Genomic DNA, 27,745 nt, shown 5'->3' on the forward strand with positions numbered 1-27,745 from the left:
CTTTGCTATATTATTTTGTAAGTTTAAAACACTTAATGTTTACTAGGAACATCTGTCACATATGACCTGATGATAACAGAGTCTGAGGCCAAGATTAAGAAAAAAGACGAGAAGGGTAATTTTAATTTGATTGAATTTTCAATAATAAATAATCCTTGCAATTTTCACAGAGAGAAAGAGAGAGAGAGAGAAGGGGGGATTGCATTCATTATTTAAAATTCTAAGATTAAAAAAATAATTTAAAAAAAGATATTTATACCCTGGAACATTGAAATTATTTTAAAATTTTGTGCAGATAAAGGAAGAAAGAGGAAGAATGAAGAAAGTGTTAGTGTTGCTGCACTGCAAAAATTGGTTCTGAAAGAAGATTTGCGAAGGATTCGAGAAGAAACAGAGCTTATCAAACTACAGAAGGAAAAGGTTGCATTGGAGATTCGGAAACTTAAATTAGAAACGTCAACTATGCAAACTGAAAATGAAATGTAAATTAAAAGTAGTTATTGACAATGAATTGTCTGATATTGTTATTTATGGGCTGGGCAGCTACTTCATCTAAGACATCAGCCTCATCTGTTTGGTCCTGAGTGTCATCACAGCCAGCTTCATTGATTGTCTCTCTCCTGTCCTGAGCAATATTGTGTAAAACAGCACATGCCACAATTATTTTTGCTGCACGTTCAGGTTTACACTAAATTGAAAAAAAATTCAAAATTATACTGAATAATTTTAAGAGTTATCAAAAATTTCTATAAATAAATAATATGACTCAACACTGCATGCTTCTTCTTACAATGAATCGCAAAAATGTACAATAATGAATTACAAATTTAATTTGAAAAGCTTGTATATGATTATGTAAATTATTTTAAAATTACCTTGATTTCTCCATGCAAAGCCAAAAAACGCCTTTTAAGCCATCCAAAACTTCGCTCAACAACTGTTCTAGTTTGTGCATGAGAATTATTATCTCATCTGAGCCCTTGCATTGGAAAGAGAATGTGTAATCACTTAAAATTTACATTAAATACCTTCTAGTATCATTACTCTTATAGCAAATATAGTCATTGTATTATTGATAAATATTTGTACATGAATTAGACACCCCCCCCCCCAACTTTTCTTAATATGTGTTACACCAAAGCTTTTAAAGTAAAAACAATTGAAAGTATAATAACAATCAATGATTACAGAAGTATTTTTAAATGCTAAAAGAAATAGACTTATAATTTAGGTTAGTTTTACATGGGTTCAGACTTTTGGTAGGCTAATTTTTCCTTTTCATGTCTTAGGTTTTCATGATTGAACATCTTCCATATATTCTTACTTAATATTTTAAGATTCATTTATTTGATAAATTTACTATAAAATAATGTTGAGAATTTTCTCTATCGTGTGTTTATTTCTTTTTATTTTATTTATTTATTAATTTTTAAATAAATTATGTACCCTGTGCGGAACTCTCTAGTATGGGAAGGTATTTAAATATCTCATAATTTTGTAAACATGGTCATGATGGGTGGAAACATTTAACAGTGTAAAATGTGTATTAAGAGTTTGAAGAAGTGTTCTTACTCTGATGCTGGACGTAAAAAAAGAGTCACAAGATATCTGCTACAAGCATAGCCATTGTCTCCAAGTAAAACACCGTCAATATCCAAGCCCCGGTGATGTGCTTCAAGGTAGGCCCCGATATCAGATTCTCGGAAGATGAAAGAATGGTGTTTGGAGCCGGGCCATTTTGCAACAATGTTAGTAAATAATCGCAATATTCATCGGATCCCCCACTCAAACATCTTAGTATGAAAACCACTGAATACAGTCGTGTATAAACATTAACTGATTAAGATTGAAACATTCTGTTCCATGCTCACTCTGGTTGGGCAGTAAGTAGTGTTTGCGATTAAGTTTTACATTCAAAGGACTCATTGTTTTCATTAAAGAATACTTGCCTTCTTGATTGCATATAGCCTGGGTGTTGATAGAGGTACCCCTTACGGTTGACATAAGCAGGTTCATGATCAGATGGAGCAATAATTATCACATGTGTGCATTCCACGGCACCAACCACAGCAGGAAATCTAGCAATTGAATAAAATCCTCTCTTAATAATCACCTTCTCATTCTGGGATGGCTACTTAATGAACTGTGAAGATATGTTCACTAGCGCCTGTGATACATCTCTGACACTTCTTGATACACTTGATTTATGAAAGCAAGTGTATCTCCTATGGTTTTCATATTATCCCCTGTAGCGTAATAGCGCATTTCTACTTGACTGATGGCTGAAAGGGAGTATGACCTCATAGTTAGGCGACATAACTCTGGTTCAATCAAGTCTGTTATATACTGAACTGATTCATGTGAAAATCTGTACCTTTGTTTATACTCAGATGCGTCAAAATCATGATAAAAATGTCTGTAAACCCTTTGTTTCTTTTGTTGTCTGCCAAAATTGGCATCAAATAGTAACCGAGCAGCCATGTTTATCTACTGGATAAGAGACTTAACCCACCTCTGTGGACTGGCTAACTTTGGCCAATATTTAACCACTGGATAGCAAACTTAACCAGTGGATAAATTTTGAGCAACAGAATTTAACCAATGGTTAAAAGTTAACCGCTGGATAAGAGATTTAACCAGCGGATAAGTTTAACCAGTGTTTTGAGCAACCCAGTCCAGAGGTGGGATCAGGTGCCACGGAGGAGTGAGCATACAACAAAATCAAATGAAAGTGGGAAATCCTGTAAGAAAAAATATCCTCTGAGTGGAAGTCTTCTCAATTAAATAAGCCGAACGTATGACATCCTGATGGCAGAGGTAAAGAAATTGTGCAGGTGTTATGGGAATTCGATTGTCTTGTTTGTGTCAAACACAGAAATATTTTGGGTCTGCAACGGAAGAGGAACAGATGAACCTGTTAACACCCATTACCCACTCTTAAGATAAAACGACGAGCAAATCCTAAGTACCTGCAGTTCATATATCCATTCACTTAAGGGGCCAACTTGGGTTTTCATTGCGCAATACTTCGCGCATCATCGTTAAATGAAGCGTATTTACTTTCTTTAATCAACTATATTCACTAACAATAAAATTTAATAACAAACTTAAGATGGAACAAGTTTAAAAATCTTATTACAATTTCATATAAATTATTTTTAAAAAGATTTTAACAGAAGAGGTAGATTGACGTCGTAGTAGTGTGTTTGTGACGTTATGTTTAACTTTTCTTTTTTAAGAGGGGTCTTATGAAATATATATATTATAAATATAAGTCCTTGAAATTTTAAACAAAGAAATTTGAGAGAATCTCATAATTTTTTCCGTATTTGTGTCAATTCTTTGAATTTGTCATACTTTATAGTTCTTCATAAAAATAGGAAAATTTCGTGAAAAAATGACTTGTTGAGATATTCCCAATGGAAATAAGACGGTAGAATTTTGTACTTGTTACTTATAATGTACAAAAGTAGTTTTCTCATCACGTATTATTTGAGCAAAAAGATATTTGTATAATTTTCTTTGAAGTGAAAAATTGACACTCACAAATAATCCTGTAGTGAGACGGTCTCTAAAAAATATCCCCTAAACTTGGCATGTTCTCTTAAGGCATGTTCTCTGAAGTCAATGTTAGTTATTTACTACAGAAACAAAGCCATAGAAGTTTTACGACCTATAGAAAGAAACATATCAAAAACAATACAATAGGATAATCAGTAATTTATTAAGAAGATATCAAAATCCAAATGTAAAATAATGTTTTTGCTTCTGTAACAGCATTTATTCAGCGCTTTCACTGCATTTCTACCGAACTACTTTCACAGAAGACGTTTAAAGAAATTTGTAAAAAGCACCATTGTTCATCATAATAAACACTGTTTATCTGCTCAACACTAAGGAGCAGACAGAATTATTTAATAAATTTATGGATTTTTACTATATTATTAAGAGCCCTACACTTACATTAGAACATCTGACCCAGGGGCCATGAAATTCACAACTCCGGAAGAAGCACTCCTGCTCATCATAAATATACACTTACTTTCTTTGCGTTATAACCAGCAGCAGAAAATTTTGAAGAAATTATGCTTTTCACTATATACATGATTACATGCAATCAAGAGAATCCCTGATTCTGGGGCAAACAAATTTGTTAGAGGCATCCTTGATTATCATTAACATGCACTGTGTTTGTTAAATAGAGAAAAAAGTTTTTTAAAAAATAATTCATTTTCATAATGTAATCATTAGAGTCACGCCCTAACACGAGAACCTCCGAGCCTGACGACGAACGAAGACAAAAACAGATAGCTTGAGTGACTCTGGTGACCTTAAAATTTAATACAATCTTTAAAATGTACATGTATTTATAAATTCAAAGTCATAAAAGCGAAACAGTTCCTCCTCTGAAGGAAATCCCACATCAGATGTTGGTCTGGGTAATCTTAGGATATTGATGCATGTACTTGTAGTGGTAATAAAACCTGATTTCGATTGCCCTTCAACAAAATCTACAGACGGTTGTTGTGTGAAGCCAAGCACAGGTTCTTCTGCTGTACCGGTAGTAAACTGCTGTAAGGACACACGTCCTCTTCTGCTGTACCCGTAGTAAACTGCTGTAAGGACACAAGTCCTCTTCTGCCATCATGTTTGAAAATGCAGATTTTGTTAAAACAGGGTAAAAGACCAAATTGCTTACACAAAAAGTATAATTTTTTTTTTGTTTACATCTTTCATTCAGGACTCAAGAAAACAAAATTGACATCAAGATTTACAAATTCTTTCATGTCCCTAGAAGTAGATTGCTTTACGTATTCTCCCATGTCCCAATAAACACGATATTGCACATCAAATTTCATTTTTTTCCCGTGATTGTATGTAGTGCAAACTGTGCCTTAGTGATTCTCATTCTTGAATTCACGTTTATAGGAGAGTTCGTTGACAAAGGTGACTTGAAGTTCACAAAAGTAAATTTCATGACTTTTGTAGACATAAAGGTAATGGGTGAATTAAAAAAAATGACCAAACGCATATTTATCAACCCACACTAAAAATACAGGCAATGAAAATAGATTTCTATGTCTCAGCATATGTCTTTAGATAGTGTCTAAATACCTGCCAAATATCTCGTTGATATCTCGATTAACAAAAAAGTTATGCCCAAAAATGATGCTAAAATTGTCAGGAGTGCAACACCTTTTTGTGACATTTTGAAATTTCAATATTTTTTGGAGATCTGTGAAATAAAAAATAATGCTTCATGTTGAAAATAAAGACTTTCCTGATAATATTCAAAGTATTGAGCTTTAAATGTGGACTGTCATAACTTTTTGTTAAATCAGATTGTGGTCATGGCTGATGTTTAAAAAAATGTTATACCATGTCAGGAGTGCAACAGAAAAAATGTAGTGTTGCCAAAAAAACATCAATTGTAAAATTCTGATAGAAAATTAAAACAAAAAAGAATTTTGGAAGTGTAAAATAATAACTGATATACATTTTAAAACTTAAAAATGTTATATAAATCACAAGCAGCATTAATGAGAATCAAGTACATGTATATGTGCATACCCAAGAATGTCAGGAGTGCAACATTTGATGTTTTGCTCCCAAGCATGAAAAAACTATTACCATTATATGATTTTCTGATTTTTATTTTGGAAAATAAAGACACAAAGAACATTTTTACCAAATAGATTCATCAATTACAGGATCTGTCTGTGCTTCAGATCCATATTTTTATGGTCAGGAGTGCAACACATTTTTTTTTAAAAATTCAAGTTGTGTGACGAAAAGACTTCTATTCATGCTTAGAAGTATTCATTAATTAATAATGATCTTTTTGTATAATTCAATGCTAAATTATTGACAGTTTTATTATTAAAATCCTTCCTTTTTTTCAATTTTATCAATTCAGACGTGTTTTTATCTTTTTTGTGATTTTTTAATGAACGGTTAAAAATAAACACACTAAAACATTGTTATAAAATTCGAGTAATTCCTCCTCAACTTCACTGAAACAACAGAACAAGTTCTTATGTAATTTTCACTTCACAATTCTACTTTAAAGACCCCAATGCTTCTGGTCAGGAGTGCAACAAATATATTAGAATTATAAATCATCCAATAAGACTAAAAATAAACAAAAAATTATGAGTAGAACTTTTCTGGTGGGTTACTGTGTTTGTCTTCTAAAGGAAAATATGCTTTAAAATATATTTTATCTTCTAAATATACATTTAAGCTAGTTTTTTGGCGTAAAATAGGGTATAATTCCAGATAAAATGCTAATTTTAAATATTTTCATCTGTTTTAATTATGAAGTATTGGACTATAAGTATTCCGGATTTTCGTAATGTTTGCTTGTAAGAGTTATCGTTCCTGCGGGACGGTATATAAACTTCCGGTTAGGCTACGAAGCGACGAAAAACATGGGAAAATATTATTGTTGTGTCATAAACTGTCACAATTTTAGTGGCAGGGTTGGTTCATTTGGAAGGCATGTAACTTTACATAAACTTCCGAAAGAAGTATACACAAGACGTGCGTGGATTCGCTTGATCAGTAGAAAAAACTGGAAGCCAAGTAGTTATACTCGTGTGTGCTCCATAAGATACCAACCTACCGGAGATTATGATTGAGTCTATACAACATTCTAATGAGTTGATGATGTTTTACACATGAATGACTGACAGTGACACTTTTTTCGCAGTATTTTATTCGCTAATGGAACAAGGAGCAGACAAGCTGTCAACAGAGGTTTTGGGCACAATGAATAACAATAAGTTAGGTCGTAAAAGAAAACTGAGAAGGGTAGATGAATTTTTGTTAGTGATGATGAGACTTAGATTAGGATTACTGTTGAACGATCTGGAATTCCGTTTTAAACTGTCCTCAAGTGCTGTGTCAAAAATTTTCAATTCCTGGATACTTTTTATGTATGAGTGCATGCAATCTCTTGTTTTTTTTGCAGGAGCTTGAAGTTTTGAAGCTACATGTTCCTAAATGTTTCACAAATTTTTCAGACACACGTGTAGTTTTAGACTGCACTGAGATTTTCATCCAAAGTCCATCTTCTTTAGAAAACAAGTCCCTGACTTTTTCTAATTACAAATCACACGACACATTCAAAGCATTGGTTGGAGTAAGTATGACAGGGGTTGTAGTTTTTATTTCAAAACTCTGGCAAGGATCAGCTTCTGATGTTGAAATTACTAGAAATTGTGGTTTGATACATCTTCTTATGAGAGGAGATGCAGTCATGGTTGACAAAGGTTTTATTCATATAGCTAATGATTTGAAATGTAAAGGTGTAAAACTTTATTGTCCGCCTTTTAAATCAGAACTCCAGTTTAGTAGGAGTGAAATAGAAACTACTCGTAGAATAGCTTCTGCAAGAATTCATGTAGAACGCAAGATGGAACAGATAAAGAATTTTAGAATTTTATAGGGTATTATGCCTTTAGCAATAAATGACTTTGCTGACCAAATATTCTTTGTGTGTACTGCTCTTACCACCTTCTACCACCCCTGGTGTCTGAATAAATTACTGGTACATGTACTTACTCTTTGAACATGATATGTTTTATAAAAAACTGAAATGAATTGTTTTAATTTAATTTTATTTCATAATCTTACTTTAATATGAACAGTATCACATGTGTATATTTTATATATACATGTACCCATTCACCCGGTGTATAATACATGTTTATTCGTACATGTACCAGTATGTTGTACATTTGTATAAAAATATCGTTTTTAATTTTGGATTGATCAACTAAAAGCTGAACACTACTCATGAAAGGCATAGTTTGCTATATTTTTTCACTTACTCATCACTATCCCTACAATTAACCCCTTGCATAAGTCGACATCTTTAAACAGTTTAGATTTCTTCGCTGTGCATGTCTCACCTGTGTGGACACACACTTTGCATTGCCATGTTATTCTGTCAGGATGGAATTATCAAACTTTATGCACTTATTTAAGGCAGGGGAAAAGTAACATCAAATATACAGGTTTTATAACAGTGTGCTTGTATTTATTTATGAGTAGTGTTCAGCTTTAACAATTTTATACATTTAAAGTATGGTGTATCTAAGTAACTAATATTTACAGAAATACAGTGAATAATGTAAAACAGATCTTTAAACAATTTATACAAAGAAGACAAGTGTACTAAAACTGTAAACTCTTTCATCACCAGTTATTGAAGTTACACTCATACTTTGTCATTAAGGATGAAAACATGGTTCACCAATGTCAATATTGTCAAATGACACATGATATTAAAGGAAATAAAACATTAGATATATGCATAGACTATGATTTATCATTTTACACAAAATGATGCAATTCAAAGGCTCATAAAACTTCGTCTTAGTTTTTCAATTTTGGAAAGAGCTCTTCAATATAGAATTTATTTAGCTTTATGAGTAATGATTCCCAAAAAGAGTTGTCAAATTGGATGGGAATGACTATAAAGTCTTTGATCGTATAAATAACAAAATCACATCTCTCCATTTGACATACACCCATTTGACCCTGCACCTGGGTATAATATTTATGACTTTTCTTTAACTGAATTGTATTGGTATTGTCAATATAACAACAAAATGTTTTATCCTTGCACGCTTCTAAAATAGTACACTGTCTCCATTTAAAAGGACACTTTACTTCCAAAAGATATTTGTGTGTTTCAAACTTCACTAAGCCATCAGGGCTTGCACCTAAGTAAGAGCAATGTGTATACAAAACCAGTCCCATATCTTCAACAATGACTTTCTGTTTTTTCTTCAATTTCATGTAAGCTATGTACCTTTTTTTAGCAATGAGTTCTTGCTTAATCCCCCAATGCACAGCACTATTTTCTAAAGGTTTACCATGACCCAAGAGTCTACATGTGATATTTTCCGATTTTGTGGAGTCTTTTTTTGTTTTAATTTCATGAAAATTTGAAGCTGTTATACGAGCTGCTCGAGCTGAAACCCACAAAGGATTGTTATGTTGCCCTTTAGTTCGAACTTCAATTTCATCAACTATTTCTTGACTGCATGTGGATATAAAAGTCAAAAAGTCAGATTGAGACATATTTTCATCTTGAACAGTTTTTTGTAACGCAATATATTTGTCAGAAAGGTGAAAAATATGGTCACTAGTCTCTACTTCTTCAAAATGACCAATATTGAGGTCACTTTGTACATCAATATTGTTATTAGCACATGGGGGAAGAATGTAAAAAATAGCAGCACGTGAGTTATTTCCAAGTTTTGCACACAATGAGTTTCTAAATTTTATGCTATCTACTTTATAATTCACAGTTTTTTTATTCTTTACATTTTCTCCAGATAATTTGATCTTCTTGAAACTCATGTCTTGCACAGGTTTAGTATCTTTCTTTCTTTTGCTGGGTCGATTCCACTCACAAGGCTTTGAAGTGCATGGAACATCATCGTCTGTCACAGGGCGTCCTTCCAGGGCAAACAACAGTCCAGCAACATGGGTACATCCTTCACCAAGGCTGCAAATACATAACATAATCATATACATGGATTCATATCAGCTATGAGAGTTTATAACATTTATTAATTTGATTAAATAATGCTATTCACTGAGATATCAAAAATTAAATTGAAGTGTTCATTGTTAGAATTATTGTTTTATGAATGCATGCATAATTAAATAATGAGGCCAAATAAAAAATATGTGTGGTTCCGGTTACCCAACCGTCCCTATTTTATACCCCGACCCTAAACTTTCTTTTTGGCAATTTTCATATTTTTTTCCAGAATTTTCCCCAATTTCCATCAATGGCTCCGGTTTAAGTTTTAGTTTCAGCAATGACGGCCCCCTTGCACAACATAGTACAAGTGTTTATTAGTGTTAAATCCAAAGCAAGCTAGCATGTAGGTGTCCCCTACCAATATTGACTAGTATATTATCACACCACATCTAAATGTCATTTGCAAAGTAGTGATAAGTATTATTTAGAAAAATTAAGAAAATCATTTTGTTAAAAAAAAAAATCCCTACCTACCTACCCTAATTTTTTTGGAGGTGTAACCGGAACCACACATATTTTTTTGTTTGGCCTGAGAGAAATAATCCATTTATTTCATAATTTTAATTTGGCATATTTATATCATTTAAGAAAGTGATTTTCATTTAGTTAATACTGGTAATTCATACCCTGCTGGGCACGTGCAACTTGCTCTCTGGACGTGAAAAGGGGGTTTCTTTGTCATTAGGATCCACTGCTCATACACACCCTGCTTCATTGAAGGATAGCATTTTGATCGTATATAGCAATACCCACTGTCAGGACTTATCTCATTCATCATAATCTTATGTATGTAGCCCTCTTTGAAAAAATTTAATCCTCTAATATATTGTCTATAGCACTGCATTTTCTTTGCATCGACAGTCCTGTGGCTACTGTGGATCAAATAATTCTCCACATCTTGAATTTTAATGTTGGGAAACATATCCGATTTACCTGCCCAACCTGAATCCAGGTCCTTTATATCTGGTACAGGTAGATCTGAAGTTTGACACGATTGATGTGGGGGTATTTGACTGGGCGTCGTGCACGAACGATCTTTTATAGCCTTCACTACACGTTGGGCGAGTTCCAGCTTGTTGCCACTCACTTTTATGTGATTTACTCGAAGAAATGTTTGTATTTGAGATTTCTGATAATTAAGTACGTCTTCTACCGTGGTATTGAATGATAACGGCAAGTCTGTGCCTTCATTACGAAGTGGTTCCATCGCATCGTTTGGAATATGGCGCTATGCAACTCTTTACCGGATGTTTACATACCGTCCCGCAGGAACGATAACTCGTACAAGCAAACATTACGAAAGGAGGGAATTGCACAATTTCATTACCACTTGATGTTGCCAACACTTTATGAATTTTTGTGTTCTATGGTTTTAATTTTAAACTTTACTGCAGTCAGGAGTGCAACAAAACTGCTTCATAATTATCGATGCTTTTTAACTATCTTTATACTATTTGATGTTCAAAACACTATGTCTATCAACAAATTACAGAAATTTTACAGTCAATTCAGGGAATAGTTTTCATCATTTCACATATATTTTATATACAATTTATATATATTACACTTCGCAAATAATCATGTTTTAAGGTCTTCAGAATATGAAAAACCTGCTGTAAACGATGAAAAATATCAACACGAGAAATTGATTTACAAAGTAAGAATGGGTTATTGTGTATTATAATTTTTTAAACAATGTTAAATATTTAAATAAAATACATGTCAGATGTCAGGAGTGCAACACAATATAACATAGGGTAACTTCAAAATCTAGTATTCTTCGTAAGAGAACTCGTATATAACAATTCTTTTTTTGGCTTAGATTTAAAGAATTGACTTGAACGGACAAAAAGGTGAATTTTGGGGAATTTTATTGCTTCATATTTTTTCATATTAAAACTTTTCAAACCAGAATTGAAAAAATAATGTAAAATAACAATCAAAAAGCCAATTTTTTGTCACATGTACAAGAGAGGATACTCATTCAAGGGCTAGATTTAATCATTTATGCCCCTTTTACCATTTTGAAGCATAAAAAACTATAATTTCTTGTGATTATGTATTTTAGAAAGTCTTTTAAGGTGTAATATTTTCTTTTTTCAAAAGAAATTTTACTAATGAAAATTCTGAAACTTTTTAATCCAATTGTCTATTCTATTGCCACTTCAGGATTTTAAACTAGAATGCATGTGCAATATGATGATATAAGTGAAAAATTTGTTATAAGTAGTTGAATTTTGCCAAAAAAATTCAGTTTGGTGGTCATTTTTTTTTAATTCACCCTAATTTAAAATAATGAAACTATCTATGAAGAAGTTAAACCATCAAATTACTTTCAACTTTTAGTGAGCATATATAGATGCGTCATCCATGCAAGAATGGTCCAAATAGTTACTGTACTTGGGAATGAACGTACTCTTACTTGGGGTAAGATACAAGCTGATCTGCACTTTGTCAAGATGAGCTAAAAAATAACATTTCTAATATAGTGTGACAAGATATCTCTGTAGTTTTATATTTAGTTTTCATAAAGTGTGGGAATTCAAGGTTTGTCAAGAATCTGGAATCCTATAGCTGCCAACCCAACATGTCTTAAACTTACTAGAAGCAGACATTTTTAATGAAGCATTTGCTCAATTGCTTTTATATCACTAGGTTTGTTTGGGCGCCATTATTAGCACATGTTATTTCATTTTAGTAATAAGTAAATCAATCATTCTGTTCTATTCTATTCCAAACAGTTTATAAATATCGTCACCACAACGAATATATGTTCAAGCCCAGCAATTCAACCAATGAACTGACAGTTAATAAGCTGCTGTCTACATTGACAGTGATATTCTCGGAGGAAGGATCGAATAAACCTCTGAACGAAGAAAAATGCGTACGAGACCTTTTTGAAATATGTTAGGGAAGTCTATGGTATGCAACGAATTAATTCAGTTGTTACTAAGATAATTTTCAATGAAGACATTTAATATACAAGCTTAGGGTAAAGTTAAATTGACCTACTGTTCTTTTTATCCTTTAGCTGACAGACGTGGCGATGTCAGCGTGGGAAAGATTATGAAATTTTATTTGGGTCGACAGCAACCTCCCAGTAGGCTTTGCCATGAATCCCAGTATAGACTTTTAGGAAAACATTTATCCCACTGCATCAACTTATATCAACAGATTAAAACTTCTTCTGGAAACAACATCGAAAATCAAAGTCGCAACAATATAGCCTTTTTTGTATTGAAATATAGTGTAATTGTTGTGTAACAGTTTATTACTTCAAAACTCATTTAACAGTTCATCAGTCAATATTTCCAGTGTCATCTATGTGTACAAAGACGACAGTCCACGTGTTAATATTATTCTTTTTCTAGAGCGAGCACAACAAATACGCACGTTTGCATCCCTGATTCGGGTTTGTATTTTTTTCAGATCTTAACGTCTCTAAGACGAAGTCCAAAGAGATAATAAAGTTACTTTTAAAACTCACGAAGAACGTAGTAATGGTTGTTTAAAGGGATGTTTTATTTTTATTTTTAACACACGTGTGTTTGTAAAATGTCGGACCCGGACGATAGAGACGAATTCTTGTCACTTGGAATATTGCAGAGAAAATGCAGAAGAAATCTGCGTAGAGCAAATAATGTTGAAGCATTAATAAAAAGAAAAAGACCTACAGTTAGTTAATCCTGTAAATCTCAACATTTGTGCAGTTTTTCCATTTACAGCATTAAATGGACTAGCAATAATGTCAAATTTAAAAACAAAATAGATAGGATATGCCCTTGCGCATTTAGATGAAAATTCAACAGAAAAGCAAAAACAAACTGTTAAAAAAATTAAAGAAAACAACAATAAATTGCAAGACATTGTGATCAATCCAAACAAAGACCTAGATAATTTTTTTGTGTGGGCAGTTTTACAGTCAATATGAAAGAGAAAAAAATATACACAATTTTTTTAAAGTTACCTTGAAATTCCATTATGTAAAGCAAAATAAAAAAGTAAATAAGTGTAAGGCTATAAACCCTAGCTATATATGAGAGTAAAACATTGTGTGAATACAAGAATAATAGAGTTTTCTTCTTTTTCTTAATAGATTCAATATTAATGCAGACATTATTTTAATCAGATTGGGGACCTTGCAAAAAAGCGACACTTCCCGAAAAGAAGTACAACTATCCATGGAGGGTCGCTCTGCCCTCCTGATCCTTCGGGGAGAAAGGGCAGAGCACTCGAACATAACTATGGGAGCAATATACAATATTGTAGCCCTCAAGACCACGAACGAATTTAGCGGCCACAGGGCCTACTGCTCAACTCCCTCAACAACCTTTAAGGTAAAATAAACAATTTTAAATAAATAATTGTTATTCTGTTAAGAATGAGTTTTGTTATTGTTGAGGCATTAATTTAAGCCCGTTTTTTTTTTTTTTTTTTTTTTTTTTCGTTTAAAGAAGTAATTGTTTTTTAATAAAAACAAAAAAAAATCATTTGTCATCGTCTTAAATTCTAAAATGATAATTCTAATTCTAATATAATTCTATAACAATAATTACCAAGCTTTAATAATTCACTACCATTCTGATTCAAATTAAAGAAATTACAATTATGTAGAAATCATATCCATTAATAGCAATGGGATATATACCTCCTATCAAAGTTAACCAACCTTAAAAATATTATGATTATTTTTTTTTGGAAACCTAAAAGATATATTTAATAAAATCAAAGAAATTTCAATGAATTAATGTTCCCACATAAAAATTATTTGTAGATGATCGAAGAAGAGATGAAAGAAGAGAATTTTGAAAGACTAGTTGAGTCTATTTCATTTGACAGGTATATAACATACATTTAGTCTTACACGGTAGATGAGGACATTGTCAATTATTTTATATTAACAATCTCACCAGAAATAGATCAATCCTATTTTGGAAATGAATTGAAATTGCGTATTATTTTTTTAAAAACTTATCTTCTTCATGAAAGTCCTTTATAACAGATTTATAACGTCCGTAAACAAGTATGAGCAGAACAGAAATCTGACGACTTTACGATTTACTCAGTCAGCTTCAAGAGAACTCACTTGTACGTGATTTGACAATAACCTCTGAACATTATAAACGCCATCTCTGTATAGTGTGTTCTTTCCTCCCAGAAGCAGCTTAAAGATCTAGAGCATTTTTGTACTCATCCATTCAAATTCTGGTAAATCGGAAGAGAATGACGGGAGTGGAGTAGCATTAGCACCTGCTGAAAAAAACATTGCAATGAGTAAAATCAAACGTTGAAATGTAATGAATAAGTACGTATGTGTTGAAATTGTTTAAATTCATTTCCATCATTTTCAGAATGGTACAGACTTCAGAACCATATTCTTCTACAATGTTCTGATTTTTCGCCTGTTCGAAATAAACTTTTTTTTTTATAATGTGCAAACTATGCATGATTTTTTTTTTTACAAATGTTAGTCCTAGTACAATTTTACAACACTTGCAAGAAACTGATTTTTATAGCAAGATTTGTATATATACAGATTTTAAATAGAAAACTTTTGTTGTAATTATAATTTAAATGTTTACATATTTTTAAAATTAAAGTCCTTCGGATGGGACGTAAAACGGTGCCCCGTGTCAAGGATAACAACCCCCATGACACGTAAAAGATCGTTTCTCTGGTTTTCGATGAAGAGTAGGCTCGCTGTGGGCCGCCAGAGAATCCCAAAATATCTATCAAACCTGAACATAACTTTTCTTCTCAGAAATATGGCTGAAATATTGCCGACTCGGAGTTAAACAATATCAATCAATCAGAACCCACTGAAATTTTAAAATACTACCAGAAAATTTTCATTCAAGACAGAGAGCTTGATGTAAAACATGAATCTTTTATAATCGAAGGATACACAGCCAGTGTCTTTATAAGCCGGCTGACGATATTGGATGTATTTGCAGAACTGAGTTAAGCTGAGATTTTACGCGTCCCGCTGGAAGTAAATTTCCACGGCGAACAAGCAGAGGATTATGGAGGCAAAGGTGAGAGTTCTTGGCGATAATTGTTAAATCGTTGTGTACAAACAAAATCAAGGACGGGCGGTAAAAAATCTAAGAGCCCTCGAGTCTTCGATTAGAGGAAATTGATTTTAAAATAACCTCGCTAAAAATGATTGAACTTTTATGAAACTATGATTATCTATTTCATTCCTTTCATTCTTTTATAACAATTTAAACACTTCACGTTACAAAACTGCATGACATCTAACTGTAGTATGTAATCAACTGAATCCCATTTTCTGATGTTAGATCATTAATGCTTCTAGGTTTTCCAAAGATGACCAGCTGAGCCTCGAAATTTTGTTGGAGACCTGGCAGGAAAGTAATCCTGAGGACAACTTCTTTCTTGGGACTTTATCAAAATTTTCCAACCAATTTGCTTCCGATAAAATAGTAAAGAAGTTTCCATTGTATGTATTATATTTTACAAACAAATATGATGCCACTACCCCTTGAGACATTTAGAGAACTTCCTATTTGTTCTCCAGACCGCCTGGCAGAGACATTTGCATCAAGGGTGCCACATAGACGACCTCAAACTATGCTCTCCCGCTCTTTTTTATTTGTGTGCAAACTAATGTTAGGCATTCCGCATGTAGTTCCTTTTGTTATTTCAACGAAAACTAAAAAAATCATTTTAGGAGGGCTTGAACAGAATTAAGGAATGAAATCCAAGATGGATTCGTATGAATTTTATGACAGACTATGACGAAAGGGAAACTGATGCAGTTGAGAAAGTATTTAAAGGTTAAGAAATGTACTTTTATTATTCCAAGTATATTTTATCATATTGTAAACCAAAAAATGTCTCCAATGTAATCCTCTGACATTCTGTTGAATTAATAATGTTTTAACAGAATGTTCTATATATCTCTGTTCTTTTGAGAAACCCGTACTAACTCAAGGATGATAGAGCATATCAAGTGACTACAAGGAATGTAGACTGTATTCCTCTGGTAGGTTTATTGAAATTGTTAACATTTTGTCAATTGTATATACTTAACCAATATTTCTGATTGACAAAGAAAATGTAAATCAAAATAATGATGCAAATATAAATGAAGAAGATTAAAGTTGTAAAGAGATCAGGGAGAAACTAAATAAAGTGACCAATCGCAGCATGATACGCCCGTCAATTATCATAAACAGTTTAGAGTGCAAAAAAAGTCATGTCAACCTAGATACAAGGATTTCCATGATTTTTCCATTCCTTATAATATTTGTTTATACAAAACCAAACCTTAAGTATCTGAATGATTTCGAAAAAAAATCAGAGAAATTATTAGGGAATCTGCAAACAAATCAAAAGAATTCAGACAGGAATTAAGAGAACACCAGGAATTAGGGAAAAACTATCTTCTAATTTGGTATTTGCGACCGTTAATGCTCATTTAACGGTCGCAAACCGAGTTTTACTGGCGACGCGTAAGCGTTTTGATTGGCTAATGCACTGATGTTTGAAGCAGTAAAACGAGCATTAAGGTCAAGATCTAGAAAATGAGTTTAGACTATCTTTTTGATGCGAGATCTATAATGACGTCACAATGAATTTAAACTTACTTTTTCCCGTATTTTACGGCTGTAATAGAATTTTGTAGAAAATGAAGCATTTAATGGAATTCAATTTGAAATCATGTCAAAAGTAACCCCGATACCTACATTCAATTTAATATCATTTTAAAGTAGAGGTCAAGAAGATACGAAAAATCATATTGTGAGAGACTGTGGGCAATACTGATACATTTCCTTTTTCTGAGATGGAAAAAAAACTGAAATTTATACCTGACTTTCTTCATATTTCATTGAAAATGACTGCTTAAAAAATGTCTTTTCGTTGAGTTTACCTAAAAATTATGTCCCGAATCATCTTAATTTACCAAGCTGTATTTGTAAAGGATCATTAAAAGAACTCGTTTCTAAAATATGAGAATCTGTAGGCACCTTTCATTTACTAGATCTTGACCTTAACGAGAGTGAAAGCTTTTCATTGTGACGTCATAATAGAGCGACGCAAAAACACAAAGCTCCTGACGTATTTCATATAACGAAACTCAACAAAATAAGACGTAAACAACAAACAGAATCCATAGATTGCATTAGAATGGGAATAACTATCTTCTAACCGTTCACGGTAACTCAGTCGGTAGAGCGCTCGGTCTCTGATTGGGAGGTCGTGAGTTCGAACGACTTAGAATTGACGCATCACAGAATCAAACCCATGCCTCCCGATCACAAAGCGAGCGCCCTGCTACAAGGCCAACTTGACCGGTCAACAATGGAGAAAAAAGGGTTAAGATGCGGGAATATGAATATAAGAAGGAAGTTTCAAATTTCTATTAATGATATTTAGTCTTAGTATTTTGTTGTCCGAATTTCAACCCCAAACTTCAGGGACAATATAGAACAGTTGCATAGAGCGGGACACGTTGAATCGTTTAACTTAGTACGAATTTTATTGGGTATTCTGAATAGTAAACCTTTGGACTAGTGGGCCTTTGGACTAGAGAACCTTCGGACAAGTGGGAACTCGGATTAGAACACCTTCGGACAAGTGGACCGTCGGACTAGAGAACCTTTGGACTAGTGGACAGTGACCCTATAGTCATCACTTTGAATGAACAAAAACTCACCAAGATTACTTAATTGCAATCTTTTATACTTGAGAATACATTTAAAATATTGAAAACACAACAGAACCATACTTGATCAAAGTGAGGAACCTATCTTGTTTTTGTACAAACTGTGTGAAAGGAATATTTGAAACTTGCCTGAATTCTGATTATGTATCTGCCTATCAGTCAAAGAAGACTACTTTGGTGGAGACGAAACAAGATGCAAATGCAGGAAAGGAAATTGAAGAGGTGACGAAGGAGAATAAAGAGACAATGAAGGAATATACAGAGGTAATGGTGACAAAAAAAAAGACAAAAGAAAAGCAGTGATGCCAAAAAGGCGATTAAATGGTGATAAGGATGATAAAGAAAACATAGACACAGAACTGGGCAACTCATAAGAACCAAGAAGATCCAAAAACAAGGCTTAAAGGGAGAAAGTCTAGAAGGGTTGTCGAAAAAAAAAAGAAAAACTTCCTGTGGTAAGATTGATAAGAGATCTAAGGTCAACTTACTTTTGCTGAAGTGGGGGATAGAATCATTTATGTCCTATGACTTATATTGAACCAATTTAATCATTATTTTTTGAAACTTAATTATCATACACAGAATTGTATGCAGGACTGTTAACATTATGCACAGATCTTAAATGTTTCTTGTGATCTTTCAAAAGGGTGCCATATTTCTTGCATTACTCAACAGAGCATCTTTTTGGTGTTCTATATTTCATCCATGATGATGATAATGCATGTTTTTCTTCCACCTTGTTTTCACATTCTGGAAGATGATTGTGCCTTGTCTTTGGATCCCATGATTATTCTGCAGATGCTGTTGGAGATTCTTCAAATCTTTGCTGAAATATCTTCAGAGCTATATCATTCACCTATTTTTGACGGTGTCTACAGATATAACCATTGCTTAAAAGATATGTTTCCTACTTCAGACAATGGCCCAGAAAAAAAATACTATGTACAAAAAAATACTATGTACAGGGTAATTTATCTTTTCTTAAATATACTAAAAAATAATTAACTTAAAGCTTGCCATAATTCACATGCTGAAATACATAAATACATACTCGTTGAAGACTATAGCATCGGTCTGTACAGTAATGACGGTGAACAACCTCGTAATCTGTGTTAACATTAGCGCCTCGTTCTAAGAGCAGACCTGTTTACTCTTATGATTTCGCCGCATTTTGTACGGATTTGAGTCCAAAATACGTCTCACGCTTTGCTTTTATGAAAAAACGGAAATCGGGAAATCCGTTCGCAGTTAGTTTTCGCTATGATCTTTCTCAGTTTGACGCTTTTTAATCGCTGAAAAAGGAGAAAGATTTCAAGCACTTCGGTGATATCGGGTTGCCAAAACGCGGTGATCTAAAAATGATAGAAATCTCTCAAAAGAAAGCAAAGTATGATGTTTTTCCTTGTTATTAAACCATCTTTTGGTATTCACAAGTAATATACACTGTATGTAAAATCGATGGATAGTGAAATCTTACGGGCAAATGCCAAATCTCACTGACAAATCTAATAGAAAATACTGAGAGACAACAATATGGGTAAACAGGTCCTGTAAGAATTAAAAACAGGTCATCTTAAATATATTAAAAATTATACGAATACACTAAATGATCGGAAATAATTGAAAGGAAAAAACATTTCATTTACACTACTGAATTAATCTCCCCCCTTAGATTCCAAAAAATCCCCCCCCCTGCCCTTCCCGTCACTCCCTGGCATTTTCCTGTCGCTCACTGACATTCTCCTATGATCCCCTGTCGTTGTCCCTGACTATCCTATCCTGTTCACTCCCTGTCGTTGTCGTTGTCCCTGCTCACCTTGACATCCCCCTGTCGTCACCTGTAGTAGATTTAAAATGTTCAAGACATCGTCCTTGGGCAAAGGGAGTGGTCTCAAAGTCACTTCAAAAAGTGGCAAAATAAATATATACATGTGTTAGTGTCTAGTTTTTTTATTATGCCAAAAATATGACGAAGTTACTTTCGAAGTTACTTGAACTCAAATTAGAGGCGGGTTTGGTCTTCTGATAGGGGCAACGGAGAGTTTTAATTCCCACATGATCCTCTTGGATCCCTTTTTGTCAAAAGAATTGGGTTTTTCTTTTGCCTTGAGTTTGAGATATCTGCAACCTGTAAAAATGCTTCTTGTAATTTGAACATTTTGAATTAGCAAACCTTTTTTTAATATTCATGTGAAGCAGAATTTGTCCAAAATCTTATACGTGAAAAGAAGAAAACACTTGCTGTGGCCTTCAAATCGACATTTAAATATATCGACGACGTATTGTCAATTAACAATGGTTATTTCCATTCTTATGTCGATACGATATATCCTGGTGAACTTGAGATAAAAGATACCACAGAATCTGACACATCTGTTTCATATTTGGATATTTTACTTGAAAAAGACGTTAATGGTAATCTAACAACCAAGCTTTATGATAAACGTGATGACTTTAAATTTTCAATCGTCAACTTCCCTTACTTATGCAGCAATATACCTTCATCACCTGCATACGGGGTTTATATCTCTCAGTTGATTCGATACGCAAGAGCATGCTCTACGTATGTACAATTTCTAAAACGAGGTAAATTATTGACAAACAAGTTGATGAAACAAGAATATCAGCAGTCTCGTTAAAAGACATCATTTCGTAAGTTCTGTGGTCGATACAATGACCTTGTCAGCAAATACAATTCATCATTGCGTCAAATGCTGACTGACGTTTTTCATACAAATTGTTAGGCCATTATTTACACACTGAATTGTCGACGGATTTTTCCGTTATTTCCCGATCATGACAAGGAGCACACGGCGGATGTGACTGGTAGGCAGGGGATGCTCACTCCTCCATGACACCTGATCCCACCTCTGATGTTTTCGAGGTCCGTTTTTGCTCTGCACCTATTTTGTAATGTGTAATGGAAATTTGAGCTTGAATACAGTTTGTAATCTCCATATATTTCATTGTGAAAGCCTAAGATGCTGCATGAGACTGAAAGCCATATTTACATGTTGCAGGGATGTCACAAGTGACGCATAGTCAAGAAGCCCTAAAAGTCATATGAATTCTAGACAATGATAATTCCAATTGAACACCTCTCCACAGGCAGATGCCCCGCAGACCATTGCACCAGCTGGCAGTCTAACTATCCTGTAAAGGACACTGGAAAGAACACCATGAGGAACAAAGGGGAATTTATCACTGCAACGTGGAAAATTGTCGCTATGCGAGTAGGAGTGAGCATCCCCTGCCCACCGGTCACAACCGCCAAAAACTCTCACCTGGGTCCCCAAAACCTTTCGCCTCTTCTCCGTGGAAATTTACTACCAGCAGGAACGTCTTTGGACCAGACAAAAAGTGTTTCTGTTCATGATAAACCTTTCCTTTTTGCGCATCTTTTTCCCGAGTTTTCCTGCAGCACAATGATAAGGACTAAACAGGCGCGATCGTTCGTTGCTGGTATTGGAAGAGGAAATAAAAGTTTCCGACGTTTTTCCAGGCAGAAGTCTCAATGCTAAGTTTTTCCATTTGTCATCTGATAGAATCTCTATCTGTTTTTCTATGACATGTATAGAAATAATTAACGAACAGTAATCAAGCTTCAAAGTCCATCAATAAACTCTTCCCGCTGACTCACGTTAAACAATAAACAATAAATCAATCAACTCTTCCCAATTCCATCTACCAAAAATTCTATTTCTTGAGTGAGAATCAAACATATACTTGTCATGGTTACATTCTATTACCATAAATGTTTTATCAATGGCAGTTATGACACAAGCATCAGTGTCTATAAGTGATTTCTGTACTGCCAGATCTAGTGATAGACGAGTCTTTTTTCCAATTTGCTTAATGCTTCCTGATATTTCAATCGGACATTAACAAATTTCATTTGTCCCATGAATCCAATTTTAAATCTCAATTCCTTTTATTTAGACATTATCCAGATATACTTGATTCCATTTATCTATATCTATGAGCTACTGCTGAAAAAATGTTACTACACATTGTTTTCCACTTTTTCTTCCAAATCTTATTTCCCTGGTGAGAACAACCTTGAACTAAAACTCAATTTTGCTATTTGACAGAATTTACCCTCTCATCTGTATCTACTTTACGGAGCTTAAATAATGGTATTCATACTTCAACTTTTGTTCATTTAATTTTTTTTGTCCGTTTCTCTTTAACATGTTTATTTCACGTGCATTTTCTTCATTTTCTATTCGATTTGGACGTTTGAAATAGGCTTTGCTCTTTGGATTCTATTTGATTTGGACATTTTATAGAAATGTTGCTCTCTTCTGTACATTTTATAGATATGTTGCTCTGTTCTGTGGCCTGATTTCTCCTCTGCTGCATTCTACGTCGCTGCTCAGATGCATGTTGGTCATCATTTTTAAACTTCATGGTCTATTTTACAGGTTAACTTGAACATTTAAACAAAAAAAGATGGCGGGCCTAAATTTAACAGGAAATGATTGTTTTATAATCGAAAAATTCCGTCACAACTTAAAAAACATAGGTAATCAAAGATTACGAAGACCACCTCGACGAATGTTGTCTACAAATATTAGGCAAATTTCAGATTTTTTTCCTTTTAGTTAGTGTGCATCCCAAGACAAATATCCATGCAAATTAAGTTGAAGTACGACTTACCTTAACAAAAAGTACTATAGTTAATTATAGTTTACTATAGTTGACTACAGTAAATCAAAGTTTTCACTATAGCAAATCAAAGTATAATTACGATGAATTTCAGATCGATATATTTAATTTTTTTAATTCATACAAGTAATTTCTTGATATAATTAATAAGACGTATTTCTTGTATATTTTCATATTTTATCAAAACATTACATCATTGGTATATAATTAAAGAAATATTAAGGCTCTAAATCCTCAGTAAAGTTCTAGACTCAAGTTCCAGAGTAAATCAAAGTATTTACTATAGTTAACTAAAGTTAACTGTAGTAAATTTTTGTTTGGGTATAGTTAATTAGAATTTGACCTGCTCCAAAAACTTTATGCATGAAATTAAGCAGTATTAGATAAAATTTAAACAGTCAATGCAAACGTCTCCTGTCTTCTTCTTCCATATATTCCAGGTCATAATTCAGCGTCCTGGCATCTCAAAGTCTCTCTCTTGAGATTAACAGTAGTATAGTGTGAGGGATCAAAATTTGCACACCGATGACGTCATGGAACGGGCTCCAGTCCGATAAGTCATCGCACATAATGAGGGTAAAGGGGCGGATCACACCACAGGTCGTTTTTGTTTTTATGAAGTATTAACCGATGTAATAAAATATAAATTTAAGAATAAATAATTGATACAATGTACGTATATATGTGATTGGTTTGAATATAATGTTACTTCATTTAATAATACAATTATAAATCAAGGAACACGTAAAAATGTCTTCGAATAGGATACGTTATAAACATCACACGGAGAGTATTTGATGCGGTGTATAGTATGTCATACTGAGCGACATTAGAGATATGAATACGTGTGTATAAAAAAAAAAACATGAACAGCTGTTAAAAGATGAAATCAAATAAGATATAAACAAGAGTTTTTAACAATCTTGTAATTACTCAGCTACGTTAAGGAAGGATATATGGAAAAGTGTGGAATTCAACAAGTATAAACTGTGTGACATTAAATTTTCGTTTATTTTGTAGTTATCTAAACAAACCTGGAACCAGATATTTATATTAGAATGCTGGGTGTTTCTTAATGCACAAGCATATATTTTGCTATCTCGGGGACACCCAGTCACGTGTTTCGTCTACAAATAGGTGACCAAATCTGACTTTCTTTAACCTGCCCAGTGCAAGGGCTTAACCTACCCATTTTTTTTTTAAAATGTGTCATCGTGTAGAGTAGACCTAACTGTATTCAGAAAGTGCCGAGAGCTTAATTATCATCGCCATTTTAACGAAGATTTCAAGCTCCCAGCACTTTTTATGTACAATAGGTATGCATTAGACAGATATCAAAAAACCAGCTAACCTTATCACGTGTATGCCCTTGCACTGGAGCCGTTTACTAAGTATACACATGTTTACAGCACTAAAACGCTTACATGCACCAGATTCAAGGGTAGATCAATCTAATATATTGATACATAAAGTTTTCCTTGGCGCCGGTTTTCGAAACATAAATAATATATTACCATGGAACCCCCCCCCCCCCATATTTTTGAATAAATCTTCTGCACACATTCTTAGACTTTCTTTTTTTATACGTACTCATATAACTGGTTACCGAGACAAATCATTCATATAAATAAATATTTTCTTCAATATTCAAGCAAGATACCCCTCTACACCCAGTCCCGTTATCATTTTTTCTGCTCAACAGCGGCTTTCCAAATAAAACTTTTTTTCTAGGCATGGAAAAGTACACCATGCTCACATAAAACATTTCCCTCGTAATCAGCTTTCTTTACCCCTTCTTTTTTCTCTCTCCATTTTCCGCTCTTTCATCAGGGACGGCAATGTGCTAAGCTTTGCTTATTTTCTCTCTATTTTTGACCAAATTTATAACACAGGAGGAATTTTTTTTTCCAGTGTATTCAAAAAATATTTAAGAACAAATTGCACGCAAAATATCCATACTGCGCTAGTAAAATATATTCCAAAAAATGCAATATTATTACAAACAAGCTTTTTGGAAAATCAGATTTTACTAGGGAGATTTTACTTTTTAAAATAATTACTCTGACATGGGAATCTGATGCATTGCATTCATACAGATAATTATATATTTATATCAATACGCTTACAAAATAGCTAACGTACCGTAAAAAGTTATTATTTTACCAAAAAAAAAATCGTTTGAAACACACACACGACAAAAATATATTTTTTAAATCTCACATAAGTGCGAGATTACATATGCCATCATGCCACGGAGAAGAATGTCACCTTGAGGTTTTCTTTGTTTGTATGTTCTTTAACGTCCCTCTCGAAAATTTTTCACTCATATGGAGACCCCATCACTTGCCGGTGGAGAGCTGCAAATTTTAACCTATACTCGGCACTTACGGCCATTGAGCAGTGAGGGATCTTTTTCGTGTCAGCACCTACTGCGACACGGGACCTCGGTTTATACGGTCTCATCCGAAGGACCGGTCTCCACCTCCCACAGTGATATTCGAATCCGCGACGTAAGGATCAACTCCTTACGCTGCGACTCTAGAGCAGACGCTCTAACCACTGCGCCACGCGGGCGACCACCTTGAGGTAAAAAATAATTTTAAATTTTGCCAGAGTAATTATAGCTAGAAATAGCAAAGACTCCCAGAGTATTGATTTTTTGAATTCCTATAGCCCCCCCCCCCAAAAAAAAAACAATAGTTCATCTCCAACAGCATCTATTGATCTTGGAAAATTCAGTAATCTTTACACGGCATCAAAGCGGTATGATTTCTACAACAGAGTCATGTTTAAATACTCCAAAATGCATGTGCCTTACATAATCTTTAAACGACAACTCCCAAGACTACAGAATTATGTAACAAAAATAGCTCCTGGAAAAATGCAAACAAAAACGGTGAGAAGGAACAGTTCATTAACCATTTTGGTCTACAAAAACGGTGACAATGCACAGTTCATTAACCATTTTAGTCTACAAAAATGGTGCATGCTATCTGAAAAGGAAAGAAAATGCATAACTTGGTTGACTGTAGTTCTTGCAAGTCACAGTGGTGAAAAACTTGAAAATTTCAAAACCAGAACAATTCATCAAAGTTTTGGATCCTATAATGGAGAAAGAATTTAATACTTCCATGAAAACAACAGTTTCAAAACACTACAATTTAACAGAAGTCAAACAAACAAAAGTAAATAAAGAAAAAATGCACACAATTATATTGGAAAATTCAAATGATTTGAACAACTTTTTGGCAAATCATTCAGTCAACTGAACAGAGAGCGCCTTGACACTTACTTTGAAACTCCAAACAATGCCGAAGTTAGAACTGAAAAGCAAACAAACAAAATCAAAGAGGTTTACCCCCCACCCCCCCGAAAAGTCACAATGGTATAACAAAGAACTATCAACTGAAAAAAAAAGATTCATTGTATTTTTGGCAACATCTTGAACCTGGTACTACAGTAATTTGGAGAAGTCTCGCCCTAAAATTTGGACTTAGAAATTAGAATGGAAATATTCCCAAAAATGCAGGTCAAGTCATGAAAACTCTTGCAGAACAAAATTGAAAAGACACAATAAAATTCAATACTAGTGTCAGGGTCAGTGGCAGAGACTATTTCCAGAGAGTCAGAAGAGCCAATATGAGACTTTGTTCCCAAGTTACAATTCCTACATCACGCCCTGTCCGACATCTTCAGGATGGCATTAAGAAAAAGTTAAAACCAATGCTTTGTATATTGGGGGAAAAATTATTCCCAAGATTTTTAACAGAAACAAGCAAAGTTCAACAGGATAGCTAGAGGAAACCCCCAAAGCTCTGTATAGACGAAAAATTCCACTTAAACAGATACAGAACAGCATGATTCAGGACCAAATAGAGTTAATGAAACTTAGGACACAGAATATGACCAGATGACAGACAAAGAAGTCGAGCACATACAATCTTCAAAGTATAACATGAAAGATCAAGGTACAAAAGAAGATCTCATCAAAATAGAGAGAACGCGTCACCTTAAGATATGGCATGACCACTCAGACATTCTCAATCACAGTTATATATCATTCATGGTGTCTACTCTGTACGATCCCTACATATTTCTAACAAACCAAGAATACTGCCAAAAGTTTCCAGATCGATTGATGTTCAGGCTACAGTAAAAAAGCCATATCTTTACATTTTGGGTCAATCCAAAAGCACAGACCATGACCAATTATCTTATACATTGTCAAGAATAGAAGATTTAAAAGGTGTTTCAAGAACCACTGAACAAATTTTAACTAAAGTTGGTACAGAGCATCCTTGGGTGAAGGGGAGTTTAAATTGTTAAAATGACACGACCAACCCCCTTATAAGGGGAGATAATCAAGAAAAAACAAGAATAGGGTGAGGTCATTAAAAAAATCTTCTCGAAGAACCACAGGGCCAGAAAAGCTGAAACTTATGTGGAAGCATCCTTGGGTACTGTAGATTCTTAATTGCTCAAATCATGGCCCCTCGGGATAGGGCGGGGCCACAATAGGGAATCAAAGTTTCACATTGAAATATATAGGCAAATTTTTTAAAAAAATCATCTTAAGAACCACTGGGCCAGAAAAGCTGAAACTTAAGTGGAAGCATCCTTGGGCAGTGTAGATTCTAAATTGTTCAAATCATGGTCCTCAGGGGTAGGGCGGGGCCACAATAGAGAATCAAAGTTGAAATACATGTATATAGGCAAAATCTTTGAAAATCTTCTAAATTGTTCAAATCAAGGCCCCCGGGGGTAGGGCGGGCCGCAATAAGTATTGCAAAAAGGGGGGGGGGTCTAGTAAAGAACAGGAG

The 27,745-nt window shown here is 33.9% G+C and overlaps 1 protein-coding gene across 1 annotated transcript; it reads right to left on the reverse strand.

Annotated features, from left to right (window-relative positions):
- Window positions 1-487: 487 nt before the first annotated feature.
- On the reverse strand, window positions 488-10,772 carry LOC133179847 (uncharacterized). The gene is made up of 4 exons (XM_061314548.1): window positions 10,192-10,772; window positions 8,822-9,523; window positions 1,946-2,078; window positions 488-688 (listed from the first exon to the last, which is right to left on the reverse strand). Exons 1-4 carry the CDS (start codon window positions 10,770-10,772, stop codon window positions 488-490), a joined length of 1,617 nt encoding a protein of 538 aa, XP_061170532.1.
- Between the last annotated feature and the right edge of the window lie 16,973 nt (window positions 10,773-27,745).

Source organism: Saccostrea echinata, unplaced genomic scaffold (assembly GCF_033153115.1).
Source record: "Saccostrea echinata isolate AGI-Se365-2 ecotype Australia unplaced genomic scaffold, CSIRO_AGI_Sech_v1 ptg000005l, whole genome shotgun sequence".
Classification (NCBI taxonomy): domain Eukaryota; kingdom Metazoa; phylum Mollusca; class Bivalvia; order Ostreida; family Ostreidae; genus Saccostrea; species Saccostrea echinata.

What these genes read in the sequence shown, in the direction of transcription:
- LOC133179847 (XM_061314548.1), bottom strand. Translation starts at nt 10,772, where the DNA reads ATGGAACCACTTCGTAATGAAGGCACAGACTTGCCGTTATCATTCAAT. An exon ending in GAACTCATTGCTAAAAAAAG is followed by an intron (nt 2,079 to 8,821) that starts GTACATAGCTTA and finishes TTCAATTGCTAG; the next exon opens with ATTTCCTGCTGTGGTTGGTG. An exon ending in ATATGCAATCAAGAAGGCAA is followed by an intron (nt 689 to 1,945) that starts GTATTCTTTAAT and finishes TTTTCAATTTAG; the next exon opens with TGTAAACCTGAACGTGCAGC.